The sequence below is a fragment of the Strix aluco genome, chromosome 3 (assembly GCF_031877795.1).
Source record: "Strix aluco isolate bStrAlu1 chromosome 3, bStrAlu1.hap1, whole genome shotgun sequence".
NCBI classification, from domain to species: Eukaryota; Metazoa; Chordata; class Aves; order Strigiformes; family Strigidae; genus Strix; species Strix aluco.
This window is the reverse complement of record NC_133933.1, coordinates 85,830,184-85,844,343: the sequence shown is the minus strand read 5'-3', so window position 1 is coordinate 85,844,343 and position 14,160 is coordinate 85,830,184. Positions and strand designations below refer to the sequence as shown.

Sequence of the window (14,160 nt, the reverse complement as noted above, 5' to 3'; positions counted from 1 at the left end):
AAAGGCAGTGTTGAAAAGGTGTAGCATCATCTGGAAAAAAGTTACAAGCACAGTTCTTTGATGCTAATTTTTTAAGTCAGTTTAAAAAAAAGGACAACTGTAGCACAGGAGAAGTGACCATAAAACCAGACCAGAATAAGGCCAGAAAGCAGATAACAAGGGTTTGTTTTAACCACGCAGGAAACAAGACTCTGGAGCAGTCTTCAAGGGAGAAGTTGGGACAAACTTTCCCACATTCTTTTACTAATGAGTCTTCCTTAGTTTAAGATATTATATCATTGACAGAAAAGGTCCCTTCCAGATTCTGTGAAAGTTTAAATAGATTTTGCTTTCCTTTACTCTTCTGTACTTTTTTTGCAGAAAGGCTGGTTGCAGACACAGAGGAGCTTCCTGCCAGTTAGTTGAATTGATAAATTATTAACTTTCTCTTGTTCTTGATCCCAAGAGCTTTTTCAGGTTTGACCAACAAAGGATATTGGCAGACATTTGTGGTGGGATTAGAATAGGGCAACAGAAACAATGTAGATGAACCCAAGTGGGGGAAAAAAAAAAAAAAATCATTATATTGCCACCAGTGACAAAAGACGCTAAACAATAGTTACAGGTAGAAGCCTGAGAGACAACAAAGCTCCACGTTGCAGAGCCTGGGGAAAACTGTCTAAAAGCCTGTTGCTACATCAAGCATTCAGAGACACACAAACACCACACTGAAAAAAAAAATCCTACTTAACACAACAACAAAATAATCTATTAACTTCCATTCTGAAACAAGCATAAAAAGAACTGAATTTCAGCAATAAAGCTGTAAACTTCTGGCTCTAATGATGAGTATATTACTGAATGGATCTATTAAGGAATACATACAGGAAGAGGTGTTGCCCAACTCTTGACCTCTTTTTTTTCCATCATCCTGTATTCCACAACTTGTACTTTACTGATTTCAGGTCTAGTTTGATTTGAAAGGAATGTTTTTGAACCTTGAAGGAAGGATTCAGCACCTTCAAACTCCGTATTACTACCCTTCAGTCTCTTACTGTAGTTTTCATTACCTGAATATTCTCAGGTGCTTATGACAACAAGAAAGAAGCCATATCTTACTTTTTCGGTAGGAATGATGAATAATGAACTAATCTTAGAAACGAAACAAAAATGTATGTTTCCCACTATGACATTTTGCAATACAGCTGGATTGTATATAACTGATGGAAGCCCTGGATGCTATAGTTCAAGTATGTGTATATGTTACCTTTTAATGCAGAGAGCTGGAGACAGTCACAACTATAAAGCAGACAAAAGAAGCATAAGCATTCTTGTGTCTTATTTTATAGGCAAATAAATGTATCATATATAGAGATAAGTAAACATATATATCATTCACATAATATGCAAACTACTACTTACAATGTAATTTTCTTGAAACTGTTTTACATCATAGTCTAGTGTTCTTGTCATTTATACAGCATTTAGCATGATATTGTTTGGGAAACACCATTTAATCTAATATGCTGAATGACATTAATGTTTATTGATTTTACTTGGGCAAAGTTCTTTCCTTGGCCCAAGATGAATAACCTGCACAATTTTTCACAATCCATGCAGTATAAACTAGATCTTAACACAATTTCCTTTTTTTCCCTCATTATTTATCTCTACAGGAAATTTCTTCCTGTTTTGTTATGATAAAGGAATAACGTACCTCTGCATTAGTGTAAAAATAGAGATTGGTATCTCCAAAATAAAATTCAGAAAAATGTTGCAGATAAATCAGGACAAGAGTTCACAGAGGAAAAAGACACACCCATTGAGAACGTCATGGTGTAACCAAAGAGGGACTAAACTCCTCCGTTTTTTCCCTAGTTATCCTGGGAGGGGTTAGGTGGCAAAGTTGCTAAAGTTCTCTCAGATGCCTCGAGTCTTCATTCCAAAAGCATCGCGAGTACTCAAATTGAGGAACTGAGGAATGCACTGCACACTAAGTTTTAATAAAAAATAATAAAAAACCACAATGGTTACTGAGCAAAACTCTGTAGTTTGTCATCATTTTCTTCTTGTTTTTAAGTAATGGTCTTGTTACCACATCATTACCATTTCACACTCATCAACAAAATCTGACATACAGTGAAAAGCATGCTCCAGTAGCTGTCATTTAGCTTTACCAGACTTTATGTCCCCAGTGAAAAGCACGTGTCCTAAACACTTAGAAAAAAAGTTATAACTCCCACATCACTCCAAGCATAAGAATCAATTTTCCTCTAATTAAGAGTCGCCAGTGATGTGCCAGATAAACAAACTGTCCCAAAGGAAGTGTGGAATGTTCTTAAATAGTGAAAGCAAAAAACAAGGTATTTCTTCTACTGCAGCAACCACTTTAAACATAAGCTACACAGTGCTGGAGAAAGAAACTAATTTCAATTCCTTGTAGAGTTCATTAAGGAGATAAAAACCTAAATAGGATACATGTGTGTGCCTATACATACCCTACAAAAAAACCCAGGATGTTGCCCCTGAAATAATCTAAAATTGTTCATATTCTTCATGTGATCTGGAATCTTAATAAACTTTGCTTAAGGATCAAATGCAATTGTCTTGGAGAAGTCCACTTGCTAATATCCTCACCACTAGCATGTTCTTTTCTTGTTTAATAATAAACAGGTAGTGATATCCGCCTAAGCAGAAGAATAGACATGGTCACTATTTTAAAATATGAAAATGTATTTTACAGATCTGGATTTTTATTTACAAGGAATTATCCTTTCATATCAATAGTGGGGTTTTTTGTGGTTTATTAAGAAAAAAAGTAATTTTGTAGAGCATAGAGACTTTAGCATGTGTGCATCACCCCAGTTAATGGAAGATTTTCAGAATGCATGATCAATCACATACTTGTTATACCATCTCATATGGCAAATCTATGACCTAGTTCTAGAAATGGGTTATCCTCAGGTTTAAAAGCACCATCTGCTCTTAATGATGCTACCAGCAAAATTGCTGTAATAAAAAAAAAATAGAAATCCCTAAGTGATGGTAAAATCCAAAGCCCAGAAGAAATTTTCAAGTTATCACTGCTCTCACAGAGAGCAGAATACAAATGCCAACTAGCTTTTAACAAAAAGTGATGAGGTTCAAAGTAGACTTATCCCCTCCTTGACCCCCACATTGTGCAATGAACAATGAATTAATAAGATTGTTGCAAGAAAAGGCAACATGAGGGACAAAGTAAGGAGAATGGGGAGAAAAATTATTTTTTTTATTATGAAGAGTTCTTAAAAATCCAAAATAAGGTACAAGTTTCAGACACTCAAGGGAAAGAATCCTTCTTCTCTCTGGTAACACAAAGAAAAGGACTTACTTTTGCTAAATAATCTTCAGAAAGATGTGTGTACATTTGCAGAGTAAACAATTTTTTCATATTATCAAATTAAAACTCCTGTAAAGCCATCAAAACAGAAATTTTGCCAGAAACATTCTGTTCCAAAAACCAAAGGAAGTCTTTACTGATGATCTACATCAGAAATGATAGCTTGAACCTTCTCCCAATTGACTTAGTCATCCATTATGATCATAAAGTTGCAAAATAAAAATAAAGTTATTTCTTCTTGCTTCAATTTAAAGGTTTCAAGAATTTCCTTTAACATTTTACAAATTAAACTTAGGCATTAAGTAGGCATTATACAGAAGTATGGAATTTTTTCTGCGTATCCTGTGACTATATCTGAAAAGTCTTTTGCTGATCTAGAAAAAAAATAAATTGAAATATTTCTCTGTGTACAATTAATAAATTTCAGGTGCCTATGGCAAATGAAGATTCTTTTTTTATGTTTCATTTGACATGCAAGTTTCTTTATCCAATCTCCTTCTCCAAAACCTGTTCAATCTTCTTCTTTCATGTGTCATCCTTCAATACAACAACCCAAAATATGAAACTGTTTGCAGACACGCATGTAAGTGTCATTTTTCAAATATACTTTAATGCAGTATAAATTAGATCAGTTTCATATTTAGTCTCTCAAGTTAGAAGTTTATAAAAAAATATTCATATACAGAAAATAGCTCAAAGGACAGCCAAAATGTGGTCTACTGAATACCAAACAAAACAAGAATATGGCTTCAGCAACTATATCATTATGCAATAGATATCAATACATAGTTATCTAAACCTACAATGAAATAGAGGTCTTCACTATCACTTAGTGTTTTTGTTAAGAAGAATAAAATCTGCAACTGTAATGGCAAAATTCCAGAAAATTTTCATAATACTGTATATCACAGGATTGTCTATTCCTACCAACAGTTGTACTTCTGTAGCAAAATTTCAACATTTAAAGCCCTTCCGTAAAGTCAGTTTTAGAATTTTAGTTTTAGAAGCACTGGATGTTTTCAGGGGAGGAAAGCAGTGCAAGTCAGGAAAAATAAAGCAAACATAACAGAAAAGTGCACAGGAAGAAGCAGTTAGCAAGCTGCAGGCATTCTTTCCCAACTCCATCCAAAACCAGTTTTCTCTTGCCTAGATTAATCCAATCATCGCTCCTGAACATACCTTGAAAGCCTCTTCACCAGCCTTTAATCAGGCTCTTTCCCCTTTCTACCACTATGCTTATCCTTCAACTCCAGCCTCACAGCAACCGCTCGCTCTCCCTCAAGCTTTCTCTGCCCTTCTCATAATAAACCCACCCTCCTTCCTTTCCAAAAGAAATAGAAGCAATACAAAGTTTTGAAGAGGCACCACCTGCACAGTCCTCCAACCTTCCTTCCAGCAACAGGAAGGCTCTGAAACTGGAGATGGAACCTGCCCAAGAAAACCAACTTCAGTTTGGCTTTGTGAGTTCTCACACTTTTCTATCGTAGTTTAAATTGGCTACTGCTTAAAAAGCATGGAGAAGCTGAGCAAATGGCCCCCCCAAAAAAGGTTGGTCTGTTATGTGGGAAAGGAGACTATTCACATAAAATTCATGCTGCACTCATCTCATCCATCTTTTGCCTCAAGACAAAAAAAAAAAAAAAAGGGAAAAGCACAGATGACACTTGGATAAACTATACTGACATAATCCAATATGAAATAATTGTATATTTCTGCAACATTCAAATGCATGCAGTACTGTTAATACACTACTGTACCTCATTTTGAAGTTCATCACCACTTTTGGTAGAAGCAAGCATCTCGTACAAAGTACAGCAGAGGTCTTCCGTTGTTGGCCCTCCAGGGGTACCCCCTTGAGATTCATTCAGATACTTTCCAACTTCACACCATAAAAAAGAATCATCTACTTTTTCCAAAGACTTGAGATCAGATTTCTCATCGCAGTAATTCTCTAAGTGATTCAGCTGGTTATTCAGAAATTTGTTATAATCTAAGCTTATAATTTTCTGCGCATCGACCTCACCATTCACAGGCAGCTCCTCAGAGTGATCCAAATCATGCATGTCAAATGAAAACACTATATTTTTACCGAAGAACACTCTGTTATCACCATTTTGCTCTTCAGCCATCTGTATGAGGGCTGTAAGCTGTTCTTCAGTGAAGTGAGAAGCAATCCGACATGTGGCATTACAAGCTGCAGTAGCAGATGATGATGGAAATGGCCCAAACATCTGCTTGATCGCCTTTGTCTCATCATGGCCAACACATTCTTTCCTGTGAAATGTCTTAAAGAGAAAAACAGCTCCGCTTTCAATTGCTTCTTGTCCATTTTCAGCTCCAACTGTTAACAAAACCAAAAACAAATGTAACTTTATACACTTCAAACTAATTCTCTTTCATTGCCTATAAAATAACTGTATTCAATTTCTTGCTGCAAGTCTCATCAACAGGGCTATGAAATGAAGACCATAACAGCAAGCAGCAACTGTTGCAAGGTACTGAATTATAAAAGGTATAAGATAAGAAAGCATCTGTCTTCATTATCCTTCTACTTACTAGAAATTCATATTAAGGATTAACTCAGAAAAATAGGAGAGCATTGGTAGAGAAAAAACTTGCCTGAGGTCTTAAACTCACAATAGGATATTTATGAGCTTTTTAAAGGTAACAAATTTCCACTTTATCTTACTGTTTATTCACTGCCTAATCTGAATATTCATAACAGACTAAACAACAGAAGTCAGCTGGGAATTACTACATTCTTGTAGTAATTCCAGTGGAATTACTACAGCATGTGTGTTAGAAAAATTGCCCAAAGAAATTAAAGCAAATAAAGGCATGAATTTAGTTTTATATCTAAAAAATACCCTATTATGCAAATAAAAAAATATTATTAGAGAAAAACATGAATTTACCTCTTACACAAATGTTCACAAAGGTACTCAAGGAAAACATAAGCAAAAACACCATATGATGAACCAAAATGTCACTTCTAAACAAAATTTTAAGTCATCAAGCATAAACTAAACAAAACCAGCCAGCATACTGGGGTTTTTTTGTTTGTTTGTTTTATATGAGGACAACATGCAGAATTTTTTTTGAAGCTAAAAAAAAAAGTGTTCTAAAAAGCTGGGTTGGTTACTCCAACATTTTTAGTAAAATTAGCATTTTTTACAAGATTACATAGTTTTTAAAACATCTTAAAGCTTACTGTGGAGATTTACAAGCTGCTATTGTGAAGACGTCTTTATCTGGTCAATTCTTTAGTTATATCAAGATCAACCGGCAGAAACTCCAGCAGAGAACAGTTTGATTTAAGTGGTAACATGCATGATTAAGCCAAGGTATGGCTAAATCAAAAGAACTATTAAAACAAACTATTTTAAAAGGAACAATATTATTCATTTTTCAAACCCCCCAAATGGCACTTCTGCCATAGCAAACGTGGCTGTTCTCTTTTCAGTAATCAAAACTGTCTTATGCCTGCTTCTGTATACCTCTGCTATTCAGTTATGGGCCTCTATTTACTCTACTATGTCCCAGATTTCTGCCTGTTAAAGAACTTACTGGAATCAGTGGGAAGATTCTTAATTACTCTGACATTCTTACTTATGACTTGATTCAACTTAAGGTTGGGTTTATCTCCAGCAAAAGCAAGGGGTTTTTTACCCACAATGTAACAGGAAAAAGGAAAAGAAATCCAGCATAAGCAGATAGAACAAGGCTGAGTAACTAGAAACATAACATAAATGAAGGCACCTAAAAACTCAGTATTTCTCTTGAATTTCCCTATGGTACACTTTGAAAATGGAGAGGATTGGAATTGATATTTACAGGATAATTAGATATCTACCTATAGATATATAACAAAGATACACACATATACTGTATATGTAAATACATCTCAAAGGAAAAAGGTGTTTCAGCCTTCCTCTCAGCATTAGCTACATAGGAATCACAGGAAAAAAAACAACCAACATCTAAAAACTTATAGACCTAAGTTTGGCTGCATGAACCTCACTCTTACATTCCTAACATACAAATACATCATTAAAGTCAAAACAGAATTGTACTGAAGGATTTGAGAAAAGGCTCTTAGGTTTATTATGTGCTACTTCTCCTTTATGATCAACATCTCCTATTCATGGAAGCATCTCTTCAGAAAAAACTACCCTCTCCCCTGTAAATATAATGAGCCGGCCAAGATGTCAAGAGATGCACTACTTGAAGCTACTCTTTCCTTTTTGTTTTTAAGCCAATCAAATCATTTCAGTAAGTGACATTTTCCCTGTAAAGTAAATCAATATTACTGTATACGTTGCCTAGGGTGAGATTTCATTTCCTTCAAATTAAAGTAAAAAGGCATACAAGCAATTCCCTTTCCCTACTACACAGTTCTGATGATGATCGTTGGAACATTACTGTCAGTTCAAGTCTGTGCCTCAGTCGCTGTAATCTGTTCTGGTTTGTGTCTCCATAACATTACACATCTTTATTCAAAAGTGTCAAAGCTGATTGTTTCTTTCTAACTTGATCTAACTAAATAATCATGCATTTGTTTTAATTTGTTTTGTTCTCTCCACTTCATCAAACAACAATTTATCACTATTACTTTCAAGTCTTTCAATTTGCTCTACTTACCCACCATAGTGCTATTAAAATTTGTGAAAAAAACCCAAACAAATAGAAAGCTTTTAAGGACATCTTTGGCAAAAAGTGAAAATTTAAAAAAATTAAAAAAAAAATAATCATGCAGCTAATACTAATTTCTGTCAGTAATATAGAAAAAAAACCCTGCCAAATTATTGTCATAGGTAACATTTACAACTAAGAATGGCAAATACTTATTTTGCTTATAATCTTTTTTCCCTATCATCAGCCATTTTTTCCTACTTGCTATACTACACACAGTCTTACCTTTTATATTGCAAACTTTATAGTCATTATATATTTGTCAGACCTAATTTAGCCACCACTTTACTCCAGTACCTCTTATGATTTAAACTATACCCAGTGGATATCTAAAACAACTATGTGGATCTTCTCAATCAATACAGATCTATTATCAGTGCAGACTGCACCTTCTCCATATTAACTTCAGGCCCTGACAGCTGATGCAAACTCCCTCCCCATCTTGCATGACCTTCCCTGAAACCTTGTGTATCGTTAAGTGCCAGCTCAAATCTGTGCACTGAAGCAGAGATACCTGTGTTGTGGCAGGGAGGTGGCCCTTTCTAGAGGCCTGTCTCAAAGACAGGCAGCCACATGCTTAACTTCTGGCCTGAAGAGATTAAAGCCTGCTAACAGCACAAGCTCTACTACTTGCATTAGAAAAAACAGGATTAAAGAAAGTTAGGACCAAATTTGTAAAAATAACAGAGTTATGTCACTAACATGGAAGGAATGAATCACAGAACAAAGTTTAGAACACGTGTATTGTCAGATGAGTTTAAAACTTTTGTCAGTGATTTGAGAAATCACAATTTTTCTTCTGATGACTCACTAAAGCAATAGCCATTACAACCATTAATAGCTTTAACAGACATCTTCTGTGCAACTGTACAGCACAGCTGATTATTACATGATGGACATGAATAACTTGTCTAGCCTTTTCTGAAAGTCTGTGTTTAGATATTTGTTTCTTTCTCAATTTGCTAGTTATTTCCAAAAGAACCGTCAAGAAACATAAACACAAGTGAGGCAGGTTAACATTTGTACTGTGATAAAAAACTTTGGTCTATAATGCCAAAAAAAAGGCAAATATATTTATATATATTAATTGTCTTGGTCTTTTTACTTAGGGTTCCATTCAAGATATTTGAAACACAATCAGAAAAGGAGAAAATATACCTATTAGGTTGAAATGAAAAATTCTTAAATATGTGACAGCTAGAGCTTGAGCCATGTGTTCAGTTTATGAGCTGATGAAGTTAAATTCTGCTAACAGCACAAGCTGAATTAGTTTTAGTCTGTCAATCAAAAACTAAGTTTCCAATCAAAACTAAGTTTTCACCCTTTTTTTGGCATAATGTATTTCAGTTTTAACAGCTTAATTCCAGATGAGTGAAATTTATTATTATCTCAACGCCAAACGCTTCAAGTAGAAAACATTTTACATTTTTATCTGCCTATGTAGCAGTCCAATATTTCATTATGCCAATCACGTGAAATCAAAGCAGATAACACCAAAATTGTTCTTTTCTCAGAATACTGCCATTCCAAGAGAAGCTGTTGCTTTTGCTTATTAAAGGTGGATCACAAACCATATTACAACTACACAACAATACTATCAAAAAGCAAGAATATCAACATAACAATGGAATCATATTTTAAAATAAAACAGAAGACCAAATTATGCATGCACATATCAGATTAACAGGAGTTTCAAAGATATTTCAGGGCAAGCCTGGCATCAAGGTAGAACTAAAATTGTACCAGTATGCAAAGTATGCAGGCAGAAAGCAGTTTGAAACTCTGTCGTCCCCCCCCCGTCCCCTCCCCCAACAGTTTATTATTAGACTACTAGAGAATGAAAACATACCTATTTGTTTTGCAGCTTGTAATATAGTTTTTAAATCACCATTTACAGTTTGGTGTTCTTTTTTGTCCAAATTGTCATCAACAAACTTTATTATCTTCTTCCAAGTAAGATCAGACTTCAGCAATTGTTCATGTAGTTTTGATCTTTTAGTCTGAAAATGCAAAAATTTTTTTTTTACTTATTTCAAATTACTATATGGATGTTCCTTTAAAATTAAACATCAGATAAAAACACCTCTTTCCAATTGCATTCAGTTAGTAAGTAGTAATGATTGCAAGCAGTTTCCTTATTACTTGTTCTTTACACTCTTTCCTGAGTGTAAGGAAGAAGGATACACACACACGTGCTCTCTCACTACTTTACTTTTTCTGAGGCAGAATTCTCTGTAAAGCCAAACTCTTGCAACTTCAGGAGATTCACAGCTCCCAAGATTCCAAATCCATTTCACATTACAGGTTCCCACAACACATCTATTGCTTTAATGTATTATTTCTTGGAGGGGTGTGTGTGTGTGTGTGTGTATTTAAATTCAGTATCACTAAATTTATTTTAAACATCACCCAGCAAGAGTCTGATGTGAACTTAATATTCAAAGGGAAATGTTTGGCTCCCTAGCTCTGCATAAGCTTTGCGCTAAAAACATACCAGCCCAGCCCAACTTAACTTCCTGAAGGATGAAATAACAGGGCTGTACTAACACAGCCAAGCAACCCTATCTATATAGCACATCATGATTGTAAGGGCCTAGCACAAATCACAAAGTTACAGCAAATTTGACTTTGAGTGAGGACACTATGAAGGAATGCACAGGAAACTATACACACTCTGCCTAGGCTTGCTTGCCTACTCTTATAAAATAGCAATACAAATGAAGAAAGCAAACAATTCTTACTATATACACACTAATACTTTACAATTATGCTTTGGAAAAGAAAAAAAATCTTTACCGTTAAGTCAGCTAATTCTTCACTGTAATCCTCATGTTTAGTGACATTTGAAAAGGAGCGTAAAGCGCCTGTAAGACGAGGCAAGGCCATCTGTTACTCATTCAGTGATCCATAGGATGAGAAATCAAATCCCAGTTCAAGCACCTAGATGAGAACAAAATAAATAACATGGCTTTGTTAATGCTATAAATACAGACTCGCATCACAAACTTGAAAGACCTTTTTGAGCAAGCAGAACTTGGCTGGCACTTCAATTAAACAAGTTAAAAAAATCTCTCTCAAAAAATGCTGATCTTCAAAATCAATAGAAGGGAGGTGAAAGGCACAGAGCGTAGGGAAGACATGGTAACATGCAGAGGTCACTCAGCAGGTGGTTCTTCTCTCTCCTGCCTAAAGAAGAGTTACCAGCAATGAGGCAAAGTGGCTGTTATTCCTTTAGCACCACTAACACAAGAGTATTACAGTGAAATCTATGTAACTGAACTTAAGCTCCCAAGGGCAATAAGTGATTACAACCTACGAGAAAGATTTGAACGCTCCACACTGGGAGCTCTCAGGTCATTAACAGCCTCCGGCGTTGATGCAGGGGCATCCTTCTTGACAACTGCTTAACCATTTTTAACCAGCAAAACAGGCAAAGAAAATTACGACAGGAAAAAAAGATCATAAATCGTATAGCACTGAACTATTATAAGAGATAAAGGGAATAAAAAGGCTACCGGAAAACTGAGAAAAAGTATGCCTCAGGATGTTTTCATCTCACGAGTGGGAGCATACACACACTTAGAGCACAGGACTCTCTCCAGGACTACAGCCTATTTCTGCACAGTCTTATTTCCTCTGTGAAACAGGCTCATATCTGTACAGCAAAACACAGCTGTTCTCCATCTCAACTTGTACCCGTTCCAAGCCTTTTACTGAAACATTTCTCAAAGTTGTTTCATTTCAAAAGGTGCCCACAGCTGAATTGTTTAATGAACTCTAATGTACAGCAACAGTTTCTGATGGTGGCAGATAGATACAGATTCAGATTTAGATTATTTTTGAAACAACTAATGATACCATTACAAACTTAATGATCTGCATCATTCTTAGCATGCCTGAAGATCATCGACCATCCAGAATTTAAATAACTTAGAGTTAATAAAATTACTTTCCACCGTCATATACTGTACAGAACTCCCTTCTTTAATCCAATTATTCTTACAGTTTTTCTGCATTTAATGACTGCATTTGTATTTTAGCTCTCAACTTTCCAATACAGCAAAAAAGGAAATCCAGATGCAGCACTCCAATCACAGACAGTGAAATATCACTCATTTGACAGGTCTGCTTGTTTTCCCACCTTGCATTAAGATGCTTTTAGAGAAAAGCTATCACAACAGCTGATATTTTGGGGACAAATGTTATACCGATGAAGGTACAAAATGCAGAAATATAAAATCTTTAACTGTGAAAGGGAGAGAGAGGACATGTTCAAATTCAAGCCTAGAAGCTGACAGAGCCAAGCAACACTGCAGCTTTTGAGATGTTCAGCGCATATACGACACGTAATTCATACCAGCGTAGCTCCTAGTGAAAACAGCCTGTGAACATTATAGCCACCATTACAGAAGGGAAGTAATGTGTCCAAAATTTGAAGGAATCTAGCCTGTCCTTTTTTGTTTGAACCTCATACTGTTCCAATGACATCACTGTCATTAGCTATTAAAGATCATTCCATTTTGACTGTTTATTTTATGCCTACACTCAAATACCTTTTTCTATAGAATTATGGTCCTTTACAATAACATGTAACAACATCACTGTAATATTATTTTAATTGTCTTTTCTGAAATAACATGCACAATAATTTATGAAAGTTCGAACCCACTTTTAAAAAGTTCACTTTTCTCACACACCTTTAGGAGATTTTAAAGCATCTCCAAGTCCTCCAGTTTGTTATGAAATTTTAAAGGAGTGTTTCTTCCTCGTTTACTCATTGAGTTATTAATACTTTCTGAAATAAAAAACCTGAATCCCCAGAGGACAAGTAAGGGCACACCTCCCTGACTGCAGACTTGGCCAGAGTCACATCCAGCCCCAAAGCTCTACAGTTGAGCTCATGCTAATAAATGCTGCTCCATGTGTGCCTATGTGCTTTCCAAACTTGCTGGTCCCTGAGGGGGCTGGTTTGGCAGAGCAGCCACCCAAGGCTTCTGCATCTCATTTATAGGCAGACACGTGCCCTTTATTTCTGGTCCATGACACCCACCATAGCACCACAAGAAAACAAAAATAGCCATTGATTAAGAAGTGAGGCACAGGTGCAATTACTCTGCTGTTAACATGAAAAACAAGGTAAAGTTTATGAACTTACACTATTATTCCACAACATAGTAGCGCCAGCTCTAAACACTGAGTCAAAAGTGCTGTGGCCCTATCAGATGCAGTGTAAATTTACATTTGTTTTAAAAAAAAAAAAAAGTTACTTGCTTTCACATAAAGCGGGCTGATGTAGATACCTGCCTGCATCACGCTGCCTCTAGAGGGGATCAGCCACTGCTTTTTTTCCTGCAGCCACCATAAGGGTAACTAATTCCTTCTGATTTGACAGAAATATATCTCTTCACCCACAGTTTGATCTGAAACATCTGTACTACCAAATGATCCTGCTAAAATCTTCTGGTTTTGGAACAAGGACCTGAAAGGCAGCAGTGATTAAATCCTATTTACCAGGGTCCCCACATAGTGATGCAAGATGAACTTTTGCCGTTCTTCTGCCCATTCCCTCTCGAGAAAAAGGTGTAAGAATAGGTACCATCTTATTTCATGCTTGTAGAGGGCCAAGTGGAATGGGAATTCAACCGTGAGATCTGTGCAAGTTTATATGGTAAAAATATCTCCTGCCTGCTCTGCATCAATCAAATAAGGGCAATTTGGGCCCATTCTGCTAATGATTTCTAGGAAAAGGAACTGAAGTTTGATGATTCCTAGAACTATCTTGGATTTCATGCCTCTTTAAAAAAACAAAAAACAAACTTTCCACCAAGCTCCTGTTTGTAAAGCAGAAAGAACACCATCTAAGTTTCTAAAGCTTTGTGAAGATGAGACGCAGTAACTTTTAAAGCCCATTTTACTTCTTTTAAAAGCAAGTGTGATTTTAATGTTGAAACTTTTTATGAAAGTAAAACATAAAACCAGATTATATTCAGGTATGAAACCATTCAAACTTTATTGTTTGAAAGTAAACCTAACAGTAAACATGGATCATAATCTCATAGGTTTTTATTCATCAAACTGAAACATTTAAAAAAAAAATGCTAGCAATATTA

The 14,160-nt window shown here is 35.6% G+C and overlaps 1 protein-coding gene across 11 annotated transcripts in view; it reads right to left on the bottom strand.

Annotated features, from left to right (window-relative positions):
• The window catches only part of ASCC3 (activating signal cointegrator 1 complex subunit 3), a 288,767-nt gene that overhangs the window by 256,478 nt on the left and 18,129 nt on the right, over window positions 1–14,160 (bottom strand). For all 11 annotated transcript variants that reach the window (XM_074819461.1, XM_074819462.1, XM_074819465.1 and 8 more), the window contains 3 exons: window positions 10,847–10,990; window positions 9,900–10,050; window positions 5,116–5,699 (listed from right to left, as the gene is read on the bottom strand). In XM_074819461.1, coding sequence (XP_074675562.1) covers window positions 5,116–5,699; window positions 9,900–10,050; window positions 10,847–10,936 — 825 coding nt within the window. In that variant the 5' untranslated portion in view covers window positions 10,937–10,990. The remainder of the gene's footprint in view (window positions 1–5,115; window positions 5,700–9,899; window positions 10,051–10,846; window positions 10,991–14,160) is intronic.